Source organism: Astyanax mexicanus, chromosome 6 (genome assembly GCF_023375975.1).
Source record: "Astyanax mexicanus isolate ESR-SI-001 chromosome 6, AstMex3_surface, whole genome shotgun sequence".
Classification (NCBI taxonomy): Eukaryota; Metazoa; Chordata; class Actinopteri; order Characiformes; family Acestrorhamphidae; genus Astyanax; species Astyanax mexicanus.
Window position 1 is genome coordinate 44,819,886 of NC_064413.1, and position 15,198 is coordinate 44,835,083.

The 15,198-nt window shown below is 37.5% G+C and overlaps 2 protein-coding genes across 3 annotated transcripts in view; one reads left to right on the plus strand and one right to left on the minus strand.

The window, feature by feature from the left end:
- zgc:111976 (Med1 domain-containing protein) overlaps nt 1-15,198 on the minus strand; it is a 53,623-nt gene that overhangs the window by 16,977 nt on the left and 21,448 nt on the right. Inside the window, exons 1-2 of one of the 2 annotated variants that reach the window (XM_007238656.4) lie at nt 15,083-15,169; nt 11,867-11,974 (exon numbers count right to left, since the gene is read on the minus strand). In XM_007238656.4, the coding sequence (XP_007238718.3) occupies nt 11,867-11,974; nt 15,083-15,089 (115 nt within the window). In that variant the 5' untranslated portion in view covers nt 15,090-15,169. Of the gene's footprint in view, nt 1-11,866; nt 11,975-15,082; nt 15,170-15,198 lie in introns of those variants that run through there. The other variant, XM_022673418.2, reaches the window with a different exon arrangement.
- On the plus strand, nt 18-11,464 carry ralaa (v-ral simian leukemia viral oncogene homolog Aa (ras related)). The gene is made up of 5 exons (XM_007238658.4): nt 18-298; nt 4,516-4,758; nt 5,314-5,522; nt 6,255-6,429; nt 8,019-11,464. The coding sequence occupies exons 2-5, from the start codon at nt 4,645-4,647 to the stop codon at nt 8,139-8,141; spliced, it is 621 nt and encodes a 206-aa protein (XP_007238720.1). The 5' UTR covers nt 18-298; nt 4,516-4,644; the 3' UTR covers nt 8,142-11,464.

A 15,198-nucleotide genomic window follows, 5' to 3' on the forward strand; every position in this document is an offset into this window, starting at 1 on the left:
CGGAGCGCAGCCCAAGTAGAGGTCTGTCTCTCAGTCTCTGTCTGCAGCTTCAGTTCAGCCCGCCTGATTCAGCTCTGTTCACCCGCACAGTGTGGGCTTTCTGTCCGTCTGGATAGAGGCTACTGCTGGCTAGTCTGACAGCATATCAGTGGTTGGAGTAAAGGGTTAGAAGGCAGGGTTTAATGTGGTGAATCTGGACAGAGAAGGCAGAGAGAAGGGAAGCTCTACCCTCCCAGGGACACAACTCACAGTAAATCTGCTGGATCTACTGATGTCTGGAAGCCACTGACAGTCAGAGGTAGGTCTTACCCTTCTAATATTGTGTAACAGATGCTTAGAAATGGAGTGAGATTGTTAGAAATCAATGCTTCAAATGTTAACTGTTATGTTAGCTAAGCTAGCTAGCAATCTGCCTAGCTCAACAGTCACAGAAAGCTTGGGAGCTAGCAGCTAAGTTAGCCACAGCTAGCCAGCCAGGCTATGATGATCCATCCACCTTGCTTGCTTGCTTGCTTGCTAGCTGAGCTAGCTAAGTTCATAATGTGATCATCACAGCTAAGGTAGCTAAGCATCAGGGCTCACAGATGGCCAGTTAGTTAGCTAACAAGCTAGCTTAGTAGTTAAGTGTTTAACTGTAGATGTACTACACACACACACACACACACACACACACATACAGACAAGGATCTGGGATTGCATCATTGGCCAGGTCTCACAGACTGGCCGTTATATGCCCTGCCCTGTTGTTTTGTAGGGATATAAAACACTGCTGCTGATGTGCAGATCTCCTGCTATCAGATAGATAGAGATATACAGATAGATACTTTATTGATCACAGAGGGAAATTTTGGAAAACCAGTAGTAGCAGGTCTACACAGTACACAGATGTTACAAAAAAGGGAAAAGATAGTATGATACAGATTTAAAAAATAATATAAAAGTAGAGTCTTTCTTAATGTGTGTGTGTACTGGATGTATTGCAGTTACATATGTTAAAACAACAAAGTACACCAGTTTTTGTGCATATTGAGAAAATTACAATAAAGTCAGCCATACAGACAGTGCAAGACCGCAGTTATATAATAATAATTTAGCAGTGCAAATTTGTAAAGATTTTAACAGTGGACAATAAATAAACTAGTAGTGCAAAACAGGTTAAAACTATAAAAATATTATAATAGGACAACTCAGAGGGTGTGTCCATTGAAGTGTCACAGAGGTTTAGTTTGCTGCTCTTTCGGAGTCTGTCAGTGGAGCAGGATTGGGACAGCAGTCTGCTCTGAATGAACTCTTCTTCTGTTTTATCAGTGAGTGTGTAATGGCTATGTGTTCTACATTGGACTCTTCAAACATATATGATGTTTGCATAATTGATTATTGAAATGATTATTTAAGTTATTCTTGAAGTAATTAGTAATAACTGTGCATAATTTAGTTAAGTTAATGCTGTTCTTTCTTCTGTGCTGCTCTTCTGGGTAAATCTAAAGACTCAAGTTGGTTTAACTGTACTGTTTTGCTCTGTCCTCTCTCTAATTATTAGTGAAGATAATCTACAAATCAGTGACTTGACACTGCAGTCCTTAATATTTTTTATTTTAAATTAAAAGTCATAGTATTTCCAAGTGGGAAGGGTAAAATATTGTAATAAATGGCATCAGTTTGCTTCTGCAAACATCCTTGTAAAGCCAAACATATTAAAATTAAAATATATAAAGACAAGGTGTCTGGTAGGTCCAACAACATCAGCTGGTAATCTGAGCAAACATGGTGTTGCTAATGATGCTGATACAAGAGCTGCAAACATGGAGAATATTTTGGTGGGAAACCTGGTTTATAAGGTGACTGTCATGTCACTCAGGTCATTGGCACAAGACCTTAAACCTACCAGTGGTTTACCTTTTTTTTGACTAAATAAATACATTGCCTTCTCTGGTCAGGCAGTTTTAGTTTTTATAATTGGTCAATTCTGCATTGTCAGTAGAGTAGGACACTCTGAAGATGCCAAAATTGAACCTGAAGTCATCATATTTAATGACTTGGCATTGGATTGTGTGTGTTTACTGTATTAATTGAGCACCAGTCAGTACCTGAGATGCACTGGGGTGGTGTTTATTACCCATGACTAATCATCCAACATCATTTTCCGAGATCACTGATGTTCTTGTGGCTAAATGCAAATCCTCACAGTAGTGTTCCAACACTGACTTCAGAGCCCATGTATTTTTCCTCTTGATACTGTTTGTTTAAGAGCAAACTGTGGATGCGCAAGTGACAACAAACTTCTCGTAGCTACTGATGTTTGACTGAAAGCTTTTATAGACTGCCCACTTGCAGATGCCTGATGGTGTTTTTAACCACACCCACAGAACTCCAGGAAGGAGCGGTACAGGCCATTAAGTCGTTTTAGAAATGCATGGAGAGTTTATAATTCACAGATAAAAACCTATGGGGAGCCTGACAGTAAAGGGTTCTGCTAAGCAGAAGATATTTACATTATAGGCAGACATTCGAAATACGTTCAAAGTGAAACAGAAGGAAGTTTCTGGTCACTGTGGGAAGTCCCCCTCAAAACCCACCACAGCCTATTGCCTTTAGCCTACAACAGAGTGAGTGTTTCACTAAACTGGCATTGTAGCACCTGGACCTGAACTTAAACCTAAACTCTGGTCACTATTTCAGAAGGAATGTTTTCTTGGTTTAGTAGCAAAGCTCAGCTATTTTTTATTGCACAGATTTGACAATGAATTTAGGTTATCTGGCTAAACTGACATCCTGTTTCAAGAAGAGACTTGTATTGAGACAAACGTGACTTGACTGCAACATTGCTCTGAACACTGTCTGTACTGTGAAAGGGTGGTTAGGTTACACAGGAGACTCTGGGAAGCCCCTTACTTCCCACCCACTTCACTCTGATGGAATGCACCCAAATGCCTGTTTTTTAGGGATTCATGATTACATCAGATTCATATCTTTATCTGCAGATAAATTCTTAAGCAAAATGGTCTGCAGGCAGGCAGTTGTTTATATTTCACTGGGGTGTAGCAGTACACAGAAGTCATGGTTTGGTCATCACTGTTTCAGTACGATTTTAGTACAACTCTAAACAAGCTAGCTAATGCATAAGTCACAAATAAGGTTATGATTTTTGTTGAGAAAATAGTCAGTTACAGTTATATCTAGTGTCATTAAATCCAGTCAAGGTAGTAAGTAGAGCCTGATGTGTGTTAAACAGAGAAATGTGTGAGTATGTGAAAACACATTCTAACATAATGAACATACACTCTTAATCTTGACAACAAAATAAAACAGTTATTAGGAAGAGTATTTTAGTTTGTTCCACTTAGGCTGTATTTAAACTTTTAAAAGCATAATATTGTAAAAAAAAAAAAAAAAAAAAAAAAAAAAAAAGACATTGCAATAGTTATATTGTCCCCTGAAATATATTTTTCAAAACAGAAATCAATGGTTCAGCACTTTGTTATTAATGTATTAATAATGCACTCTGCGAGAATAAAGCAAAATAAGTTATATTGGAACAGCCTTTGGTAGAAATTTATGGAAAACTGAAACCGTATGATTTTTAATTGAAAACTGTGGTATTCCAGATGGAGGATGCGACAAAGTATTATTTTTTTTTATTATGTTGTTGTGCTGTTGTGTCCATCCCTACAATGTCTGTTATATTAATTTATTCTAAACAGTATGCTCTGATTTTTTGTCTGGCTCTGCCTCTGATTGTGACTTTTGTTTTAAAGAATCAGTGATAAATACAAGCGAGAGTGTGAAATGGTACAACAGTCCAATTTCCAAACACTGGATAGAGTTTCTGCCCCTGATGCGAAGCTCACACAGGTTGCAAGATTGACACTCAGTTGCAAGTGATGTTGAGTTTTACTTTGCAGCTCATCAGTGAATACATATACATATACATATATTTTCGTGTCCCAAATGCCTGTCCCTACTACACAAGTGGTGGTGATACATTAACCAGCTATGGTTAGCAACCTTACTAAAGCTTAGTGTTTACCTGTTCAGCAGAAAAATAGCCATCACACTTATTTGTTGCCTGCACCATATTGTTTGCATGCTGTTATCAACACCTGGCAACCCAGCATGTGGAAATGTGACTGGGGGATTAGTGATGGGTAGATTTAGAGACCTTAACCCACATAGATTTCTGTGATGTACTGCACAGTTCAACTTTTAAAAAGATTACGGTCTGAAGCTGATAAAAGCTGCCAGTGCTTACACTCAGCATGTCTTCTTAACATCTGATGATGCACCAGTTCATGTATTAGGAGTTACTAAAGAAAATATAATTCTTAATGGTCCTCCTCCACATGCTTGGTGCTAAATCCACCAAATGTTACAGACTCTGCCTAAAACTAAGTTTAGGGCAACTCACATGTTGCAGATAATGAAGATGGATAAAGATCAAAGAGTACTGCTTTAACAGAATGTTCTATGATAATTTGTTTAGTCATATTTGATTTATTTAAGGTCTTCTTCTTACAGGAACTCACTTCTGACCAGCATCTAAGCTTCTCCAGAGTCTTGTTACGGGTCCAAGCCTCCTCCCTTAAGACACCCTTTTACACCATCCACAATCCTTCCCTCTACCCTGACTCCACAACTTGAGTTGCTATGGCAGCCGCCAAGCCAAAAGGGCAGAACTCGCTGGCCCTACATAAGGTGATTATGGTTGGCAGTGGAGGCGTGGGCAAGTCAGCTCTCACCTTACAGTTCATGTATGATGAGGTAAGAACACCATCACTAAACATGCAGTAGACCAGCGGTAACCTTCATGACATTTAAATAAAAACTAAATGTTGTTTTATTTCCTGTAAAAAAAAATCTATATGTTAAAGTATTGCGATGTCTTGTTGTGCAGTACTGTATTGATTTTCAAAAACACAATAGCGATTTTTTTTATTATTAGTTCATATGTAAAGATATGGTGTCAGACAGTGGTTCATTTAGTGTTGTGTGTAAACCCTGTCCACTATAGCAGTCTTGTACTCTATCTTTAGCCCTCTGTTATATGCCCATATATAGCCCATATATACACAGCCCTGTTGCCCGTCTATAAAGTTTTTGTTTATTATTATTGGTTGGATTCCTATTACTTCTTTGTAAATTAGCACCCTAATATTAATCACCAAAAGCACGATCAAGCAAGTGCAAGTGAAGATACCAAAGATGCAAAGATACCTAGCATCAAACAACTCATTCCATAACTTATTTTTTCATGTTTTAAGGCGGAAATCAGCAATTTTACAATAAACTTACAAACTCTCTACTTGTTGTTCTCAGTTTGTGGAGGACTATGAGCCCACAAAAGCAGACAGCTACAGAAAGAAGGTGGTCCTGGATGGAGAGGAGGTTCAGATTGACATTCTGGATACAGCAGGTCAGGAGGACTATGCAGCCATTAGGGATAATTACTTCCGCAGTGGAGAAGGCTTCCTCTGCGTCTTCTCCATCACTGAGCTTGAGTCGTTTGCTGCGACTGCGGATTTCAGGTAGTGTATCATTTCCATTAGTACTTCAGTTGAGCTAGCGAGTGCTGTTTCAATTGGTGTTCCTAGTATGTGTATGAGCTGCAACAATCAATCCACATCATCAGTAACACCAGTATATAAAACATCTTGGTATGAATTAGTTTGCTTAATGACATTTTCAAATCCCATCTGCTCTGTAACAGTCCCACAATGCACCAGAAAATGTACAAATGATGTAAACTATTAGACATTAATCCCTTTTCTGTGGAATGCCTACATTTGAATTGTGTATGCAATGCTGTACTATTAAACTGTAGTAAAGAATTAAGAAGAGCATCCGTATGTCAGATTTTCTTGAAGTGTTTTATGGGAAAGTGATGTAGAAGATTGGTACTTTTGCCAAACAGGAAAAAGTAATTGATTGTGGGAAGTCATTTATTGCAGCTCTACATAATAGAAGTGGAAATAGAGGTGTCATTTAATGAATCCATCCCTGACCAGAAATGTAAATATCAAATTCCATCTACATTTTTTATGATGTCTGTTTAAAAATGAAAGAACCTGAACCATTGTACGTATGTGAGTATGTAGTTGGGGTGTGTGTGTGTGTACATATGTGCGTATGCATGCATGTGTGGATGTGGAGGAGGGGGGCAGGTCTCTAAACATAGCTATAGTTAAACCAGATGAAAATTAAGAACATATATAAATATAGTTGATAAATCCATAATGTAAATCCCCTTCTACCTGCAGAGAGCAGATCCTGCGGGTGAAGGAGGATGAGAATGTGCCCTTCCTTCTGGTGGGGAATAAATCGGACCTGGAGGACAGGAGGCAGGTGAGCGCCGATGAGGCCAAGGCCCGGGCTGAGCAATGGGGCGTATGTTACGTCGAAACATCTGCCAAGACCCGCGCCAACGTAGACAAGGTCAGTATTGTGGAATAGGGCTAAGGCTCACATTATAAACAAACAAGACACCCTGCAAAAGGCACGTCATGATGCCAATTGCTATCTTACACACGGCGAACAAGCTATTTTTACATCTTGTCGTTTCAATAGCAAAACTGCTTACAAATATATCTAAACCAATGGGTGCAGTGATCTGGAAGTGAAGTGTGCTCACGTAAATTTCTAGCATCTTGCTATCCTGCCAACTGAAAACACAGATGCGCCACTGACTGATTAGAAACCTGACAACAGTCAACCGTCAGATGTTCATTGATATTTTGGCAACACAGGTGTGCTGTGCGCTCAACTCGAGTACACCCTTGTTCATTACAGCAGTGCACAAACCCAAGCTTTTACATCAACAATAAACAGAATACAAACAGAATACACAATGAAATAACATTGCTGTTTCCGTAAATTACCTGCTTGCACACATTTACAGCATAAACAAGAACCAGGTCAGTTTCCTCTGCTAAGAAGCGCAGAAGCTCTGCACCATTAAAATACCAATACACCAAAGTCAGAGCGCACCTGCCTCTTAAAGGTAATGTCAAGTAAAATGCTGTTACGCCCAAAACACACCCATTCTGTAAGGCCTGGCTAGTTAACTGATTAGTTGGAGTTTAAAGACTAAAATGCTGTATTTACATATGAAATACACTCATTGACTCATAAACAAGTTGTTGAGTTAAAAGAGACTTTATATGTGTGAATGCAATGATGATTATATGTAAGTGATTACAATATTAGAGTGAAAGGATAATTTTGTTAAGGTACAATCTAAAGGAATCTTTAGTACCCTGTTGGTCCGTCTTTAGTCTGGATAAAAGATGAAATACAATTTTAATGTCTAGTGTGTCTCTTTACAAAAAGGAAGGATTTCATGCACTCACCATGAGGCCTCTGTACTCAAACTCGACTGTTATCGGATACCAAACAGAAACTGGATTAATCTCTAAAGAAGATGACACCAGGTTTTGACACCAGGAAAGTCCAAACTAAGACAATGGTGGCTGGCTGACAGATGGCAGGCAATTAGTTAAAATGACCATCTTGCTTCTCTCAGTCCAATAATGCATCTCCCCATAAAGTCTAGACAAACTGTCTTTAAGTGCTTTGCACAGGAATGCCCAGCAGTAACTGTTCTCTCATTTAGAGCCCCACTACCCAATAGTTCTTCTAGGAGCCTTTTTTATAGGGCAGCAGGGGAAGCACTGTTACACCAAGACCTAGTGTCTAGTTTGACCACACGTGTAATTGTTTACATATCTGTCTGAGACATAACTACAGGTGTATGTGTGTGTGTGTGTGTGTGTGTGTTCATTTATTTATTTATTTAATAAATTAGTGTAGTACAAAGTGAAATGCGAAATTACTAAAGAAATAGAGGTGGAATCATGCTGTTAGGCTGTGAGGTAAAATGACAACCCATTTTAATAATCTGGTGTTCTACATATATTCACAACACACACCAAAATAAACTATTTCCCTATTTGTATGCTATATAATAGTACATTTCAGTGGCTTGATGTTCCATATATTTACATACCTAATCTTTTTTGCTACAGGTGTTCTTTGACCTAATGAGGGAAATTCGTGCCAGGAAAATGGAGGACAGCAAGGAGAAGAACGGGAAAAAGAAGAGGAAAAGTCTGGCCAAGAGAATTCGGGAGAGATGTTGCATTTTATAGTAAATGGCGCACTAGTAATCGTTACCATGCTCTTCTCCTATGTTTTAAATATGTATGTTTCTCTCTATGTTCCATATTATCACCCCATTGCCAACTAATCCTGGTCTGTGGGGTTTGCAGCATTGTCCTGGTGTTTGTGCGTCAGTGCTGGAGTTGGTTTGATAGAGATTTTGAGGGGATCGAGTCTCCTCAGAAGTATCTAGGTGAAGCTCCCAGGGATCTTTTTTTCCACTGAAATGTGTTCTTCGTCATAGAGCAAGCCCCAGGATCCTGTTGCTCCTTCAAATCACAAACCGGAGCCCTACAGGCCAAAATACGTGGACCACTCTTAACTATGACCCTTATCTCGTATTCAGGTCTCCTTGGTCCGTTGTCTGGCTGACCATGAACTGCCTTAGAATAAAATGAGGTGGAGTTGACTCACTAATGGACTTTATATGGATAATAAATAAGGTCAGAGACACTGAATACAGATCAGCAGGGGGACTGTTGAGTGTCCTTGTTTTCAGTTGCGTAAATATGTTGTTAGAGTTAAGATGGTGTGAATTTACCAGTCGTCAGTTGTGATTCAGTAATGAGTTATCAAGTAATCGTTGCCATGCAAATTTAAAAAAAGCACAGTGAGGTTTTTGACCTTAGGTTAATCACTGTTAAACCCTGGCTTGAGAACTGCAAAACACTAAAGTATCTAATTGTTGCTAACTGTGTGCTGTTTGTTTTTTAATGTTTTGGCCCTTATAATTCACTCTGACTTTAACCCTGTTCTGCCAGGCTTGTGAAACACGTGAATTGGAAACAGGAAGTTGATTAAGTTGGTTGTAAGTGTTTGACTTCCTGATGCCTTGATGTCCATTGTGAATGTGAAGTGGACTGACCGGACAGTCCGAGCTCCACGTTAACACACTGACGATTGGTCAGATTGGAATGGCAGGTTGCAGCAAAGGCCACAATGTTTTAATTATCAGCACTGTCTCCACAGGGCCTCGGGCCACAACAGCTCTTTGTATAGCCCTGTGAAAACCACTATATATTTTTTTTTCTTTTTTCTTTTTGTGTGTGGTGTGTAAATGTGGAAGTTTTGACTTCTTGTATGCTGTTTTCTGTATGGATTTTCTAGACAAATACACTAAACTGAAACGTAATCTGAAACTGGTTCGGATTTATGTTTAGGGCTTTCAGTAACATGGCCAGGTTATTATATTATTTACTATCAGTCATTTCAAAATATGTTAGTTTTGATGTTTTGTTTTGTTGTATGTATACAAAATTATTTTCCCTTTTGTTTGTAATCATTCCTGTTTTTTGTCTTGCTTCTTAGCGCAGTGAACTAGTTTACCAAAATCGTGAGAATCAGATGTAGTGGAGGCAAAGCTTGCTGTGTTGACTTATCGCTTTCAAACCACTTCTACTAACTACTAAACACTGTACTCTTCACTGATTTAAGCTGCAACACTAGCAATGTCTGCGATAACTGACCTTGAAAATGAATAATTCAACAATGACAAGTTGTGGAAGTAAAATACTGCTAAGTGATTTTTATTTTATTTAATTTTATTATTATTATTATTATTATTATTATTATTATCTTTTTTTGTTTGTTTGTTTTTTACTATGTACGAGGTTTAAACTAGTACACATTTGAAGATCTATATATAGATATGACCACTAATGCACTACAGTCAAACTGATGAAATATACAGTTCTGTGCAAAGGTTATAGGCACCAGTGAAATTATAGAATATAATAATAGTTTTTTGCTCAGGCCAAATATTCTAAAAAAATTCCAGAAAAATAGCGTGTGTCAGGCTTCAAGTGGTTAAGCAGACTGAAGATGCTGATTAATATGGTCAGAGTTTAAATCCTGTTTCAGAGAGTACAATTCCAAGTCTGAGAGAGTACAATTAATCTTGCTCCCTCTGGGTGGGTGGATGGTGCTCTCTCCCCACATCACTCCCACTGGGATGTTGGTCAGCACAGGAGTCTGTGGGCTGATGTATCAGAGCTGGGGCACTGCATTTTCCTCTAAGAGTGTGGAAAGTTTGGAGCTCAGACACATTGAGGAGAAAATTGGGTTTACAGATACAGATATCAACCCAAAACCACTTTTTTCACTTCTTTAAAGTAAGCTGTTAATAATACACTAATCTAAATGCACTTTGCTTAATATAGCACCTACATAATATTATGCTTAAACTGTGAAACTACTTCCCTATGAAGATGAAAATACAAGGCATGTAGGTTTGGGTTCCAGAGCACTACAACTCTGTATTGAATTGGCCCACCCCTAGTGTTTAGGTGCCTAAAACCTTTGCACAGTACTACGCAATTAGGTATAATAAACCATTTTCATAAATAGTAAAACAAAAAATATGGCTGATGGCCATTCATCACCTGACATATTCAACTCTAACAACAGTGATACAGTCATTTATGGCAAACCAAAGTTCAGTAGGGTAACAATTATTGAACTGTGTCTTTTTGCTTAAGCTTAAAGTGTGTAAGGGGTAGTTTGGGGATTGCCTTGGTGGGCTTTCGTAGCAGAATTGCTAAGCTGTGTTTTGCCTGCTTACTTACCAATCCTGTCATGGTGCTATTTTTGCTTACTTACAATGGCTTAAACTTTGCTGTTCACGTGTGCGTAAGTGTGGGTGTGTAATATATGTATGTATGTGTGCGTGTGTTTGTAAATGCACACATGGGGGTTTGTTTAAAACGTGTGGTCTGAACAGTGTACATATCCCTAAAAAAAGTGTACAATGAGTACAATGTTCTATATAATACAGCTAAACGGATTTTGTCTGTAGTGTTCAGAAACCTGATTTTTTTGTTTTTTTCTTTATGTAGTAACACAGTGAACTGCCTCACGTTAGAATGGCAGGGACTGGCAGGGACTGCCATTCCCAGTTGTAGCAGCAGTGTTGCTTTGGCAAAAAACACTACGCTTCCTGAATTTAGATTTATGTGTGTTTAAACCTAATGCATTGCCTTTATGAATAACACACTGCGTTTGTTTCTTTCCTTTTTTCAAGTTTTTAATCTTTTCTCTGTCTCATCTCCCCTTTGCTGCAGATGTTTTAAGTTGTGAATATAATTTACCCTCTTTGTCACAATCTTACTTGGCCATTCTTCTGCATCTTTCCTTTTCTTTTTGTTTTTAAAGGCATATCTTATTGCTGTGAACCAAGTATACAGGTAAATGACTTATTAACACTTTTGCTGTTACATTAACCAGATGCCTGTATACTTAACATGTCTAACTTGTGATGTGAGCCATTGGAAAGGAAAATAAAATTAAGGTGATGACTTTTTTTTTTACAAAAACACATTTTGCAGGTGTTGGTTTCTTTACCTGGTGCTGGATTCTCTTTTTGGTTACCTTTACCTACTTTAATATTATTGGAACTCTTATTATTGGAATTGGTAAAGATGAGCACAAAAAGATAAAAGAATAGGGCTGGGCAATATGCCTTCACATCATTATCACAATTAAGAAACAATGCTCATTTTCATTGGAACAATCTGGCAAATGTGCTCAATTGGCTTAGTATCTGCATTACAAAGCCTAAGCACAAAAGTATTTTCAATTACAGGCAGGATAATTTTAGTTATAGGTTCTGAAGGTTGGTTTTGATCATTTTCAGTTAATTGGCCATCCCTATTATAAAATATTATCCTTTTCAGATGTTAATCAGCTTCATTTGACAGTGAAAATATGGTTAATTTACCATTTCGATGAGGTAAAGTCCTTGGAGGAGTATTTTCTAATGTTTTGTAGGAGTTCTGAGTGGTGCAGCTGTCCAAACAATGTCCCATCAGTTTCTGCCAATGTGAAACTGTAGATAGAAATGCAAGAAAACATAATAATATTAAAATTTAACATTGAATTTTAGTGAAAGTGGACAAGGTTGTTTTCCCTTTTCTTGTACAGTAGCCATTTTGCAGATGCAAGGTTTTGGGGAGTAATGATTTGCTTAAAATAGGATCAGCCAGGATGTTTAAATAATAATGTATGATGCCATAATATGTGATTGTTTTTATCCAATCCCTGAAGAGCAGAATGTTACGATTACTACAATTTACTGCATTAAAATATATGTTCTATTAATATTACTGCATTTCTAAGCAGCTACAAATATGATACATTTCTCTGTAACGCTAATCCCGATGGATGTAGCCCTAGTTTCTAAATTGGTATAAGTGCTTTAGCACTGCAAGGTATGCTAGTGAAAAAAATGGCATTGGCCCTACAATTCCCATCTTGAGTGTTCCTGTAGATGAGAGAACCCAAGATTAAAGTTGAACTTCATCATCTTTCACAGTATACAGTTACAGCACACAGAGGAGACGTAATAACATTCTGCTAGACCTTTGGTGCATGAAGAAAAACAAGGTATTGAATAACATGGCTACATAAAGTACAGACAAGACAGTACAAGACAACCCCGTAGAAAGCATAGTGTAAACTGTAGGTAAAAAGTGACCCTGCAATAAAACCTACCATTTAAAGTGACTTTGTGGTCTGCTGGCAGCCAAAGCTTGATGAACAAACCATACTGTCAGTAAACACAAGAAAACAGAATTTGAGATCAGTGATGGGGATGAAGTGTTAAGTCCATGAGGACAGGTTTGTGTTTGTACCTTGTAGTCACACAGAGAATACAAGTAATGTCATATTAAGGTAAATATGGTACATTCACTAGTGTGGACCTCCAGGAAACATTAAATTGTAAGCCATTGAATATGTATGGTATTGAGGGAACTACAGACATTTAAAAGTAGTAGTATGGTAACTGTGATCCTGTTTGTCCCCTCGCTCCTCCACCTTTTTCTTTCTTTCTCATCTCTCTATTTCTCACTGCCCATACAGAAAGTATGGTAATATATAGATTTAGAAAATATCACATACATTGGACTATATACAATTCCTTTTATGCCTGATGTATATTTACAAGATATAAAAGATATGAGAATATAATTAAGTTGTATATCAACGTACACAAACATATCATTACATATTTTATTGTATATGGTATGTATTAGATGTACTATAGTTAATATTTGTTTTGCTGCATGCCTGCATGTATAATTACTTACCTAACAAGCACAAATATGATTCCTATAGTAAATTATATTGTCCAGTATATGATATTTGTGCAGCTAAATAAAATTAATTGAGTTAAATTCATTTAAAACCTTTTAAAATAAAGTATTGAACACTTTAACATACTTTGTGCAGTCACACTTCATTTCAGAGGTTTTGTGCATGGCTGATCTGTTTATAGAACCTGGTTTCAAATTCAATTACAACTGTTGCTTAGTAGTTGGCTAAGTGGCCTCCAGCAATTTTTCAACATCAAAAAGCTTAGCATCATCTTCACTGTTTGTTTAGTAAACAGGTACTTTCATAATCTTTCTCAGAAGATTTATGTTTTCTCATTAAAATGTTCTCGGATTTAATTATAACAATTACCTAAATGTGAATATTAATCTTTTGTCTTATTCCATTTTTGTACTATTCAATTATTTAATGATTATTTTATTCAATTATTATATATATAATCAAATAGTCATGTACAGTACAACTAGCAGTGAATGTAAAACTGCCTGCTCACAGGAGACAATAAGGATAGAACTTAAGGTACAGTTGTATGGGAAATATGGGTCAAAACTGGCGAAGTAGTTAGTTGCTATTTGTAATTTGAGTTTTTAGCCGTTTAGCTCCATTCACCCCATACATTTTAAACTCATTCGCTGACTCCCTCTACTGTCAGTTAGTGGTGTAAATCATATTCTGGTAAGACATACAGTCTGTGTCTGAAATGCATGACATGGTGACTTGATGCCCGCACTGTCTCAAGTAGAAAGCAGTGTAGTAATAAAGGCCTCTGTATATGACTGGAAATAAATAAATAAGCCCTGTGTTGTCATTAGCTGTCAGCATAGTTTGAGTAAGCAATATTTGACAAAGGTGTAAAAAGTATCCACATTCATTGCTCAGGTAGAAGTTTAGATAATGTTTTTTTTAAATCTGCATAAATTAAAGTAACAGCTCAGGCTTTTTACTCAAGCAAAAGTGTAAAAGTTCTGGATTCAAAATTGATTAAAGTATAAAAGTAAAAGCAATGTAAGAGGGAAAATGCCATTAAGGACAAAAGCTGAGGCTGTGTCACAGGAGGCTATAGTGCACTACCCACTACATTGCAACAGGAGGCTATAGTGCAATACATTTTAGTACGATGCAAATATATTTATTAACCTTAGTTAAGACATTTTGTCCAAGTTCCCTTGAGTCTCAGATCATCTTCTTACTAGGCTATATACGTATGCTATGTCTCAATCCTTTATTAGTCCCACAGTGGGGACATTTACAGTATTACAGTAGCAAAGAGATAGCAAAAGGGAAGATAAAATAATCAGTACAATATATACAATATAAATAATAAAAAGTAAAGAACTGCTAAGTTACTAAGTTACACTAATTATTTATTTTTTTGTAAATTCTTAGCTTTTACTTGTGTGTTTATGAAGTCTGCTGTGTATATGTAGTCAGCTGGGAGCAGTGCTGTTTGTAGAGTCTAGTTTATACTTCTCATCCAACCACAATCAAATTCACTCTATTCGGATGGAGTTTGTTTCTCGTCCTCACAACTTAGTATATTGTGTTCACCACTTAGTATGTAGTGCTCACCACTTATTTATGGCCTCTGCTTTTTTGAGAGTGAGTGAGAGAGACATGAAGAGAGCGCCCCCCGCAGGTGGAGCAGTTATTTACTATCCCGGCTGAATCTCCACTGGAGGCCTGTCTTTTACTCTGATCCAGAAGGCAGGCCCTATCCTGTGGACTCAACACACCACCCTCGTGTGTTTTAAGCTACGTTTCGCTCGAAATTATGTTATATAGTTTGTCTACGGGGTTTAAATAATTACCTAGCATTAGTTACCTATCATACAGCGCGGACAGACAACCGTAGCCTTTGATGATGTGTCTTTGATTCAGTTTGGAATATTTTTTCCCCAGCTGATCGTGTCGAATCTGCAGTGCATGGCTCAGAGACTC

Excerpts from the sequence above, each read along its gene's own strand:
- ralaa (XM_007238658.4), top strand. The coding sequence starts at position 4,645 with ATGGCAGCCGCCAAGCCAAAAGGGCAGAACTCGCTGGCCCTACATAAG. Across the intron at positions 5,523-6,254 it reads GCTGCGACTGCGGATTTCAG|AGAGCAGATCCTGCGGGTGA; the intron begins GTAGTGTATCAT and ends TTCTACCTGCAG. Across the intron at positions 6,430-8,018 it reads CCCGCGCCAACGTAGACAAG|GTGTTCTTTGACCTAATGAG; the intron begins GTCAGTATTGTG and ends TTTTTGCTACAG.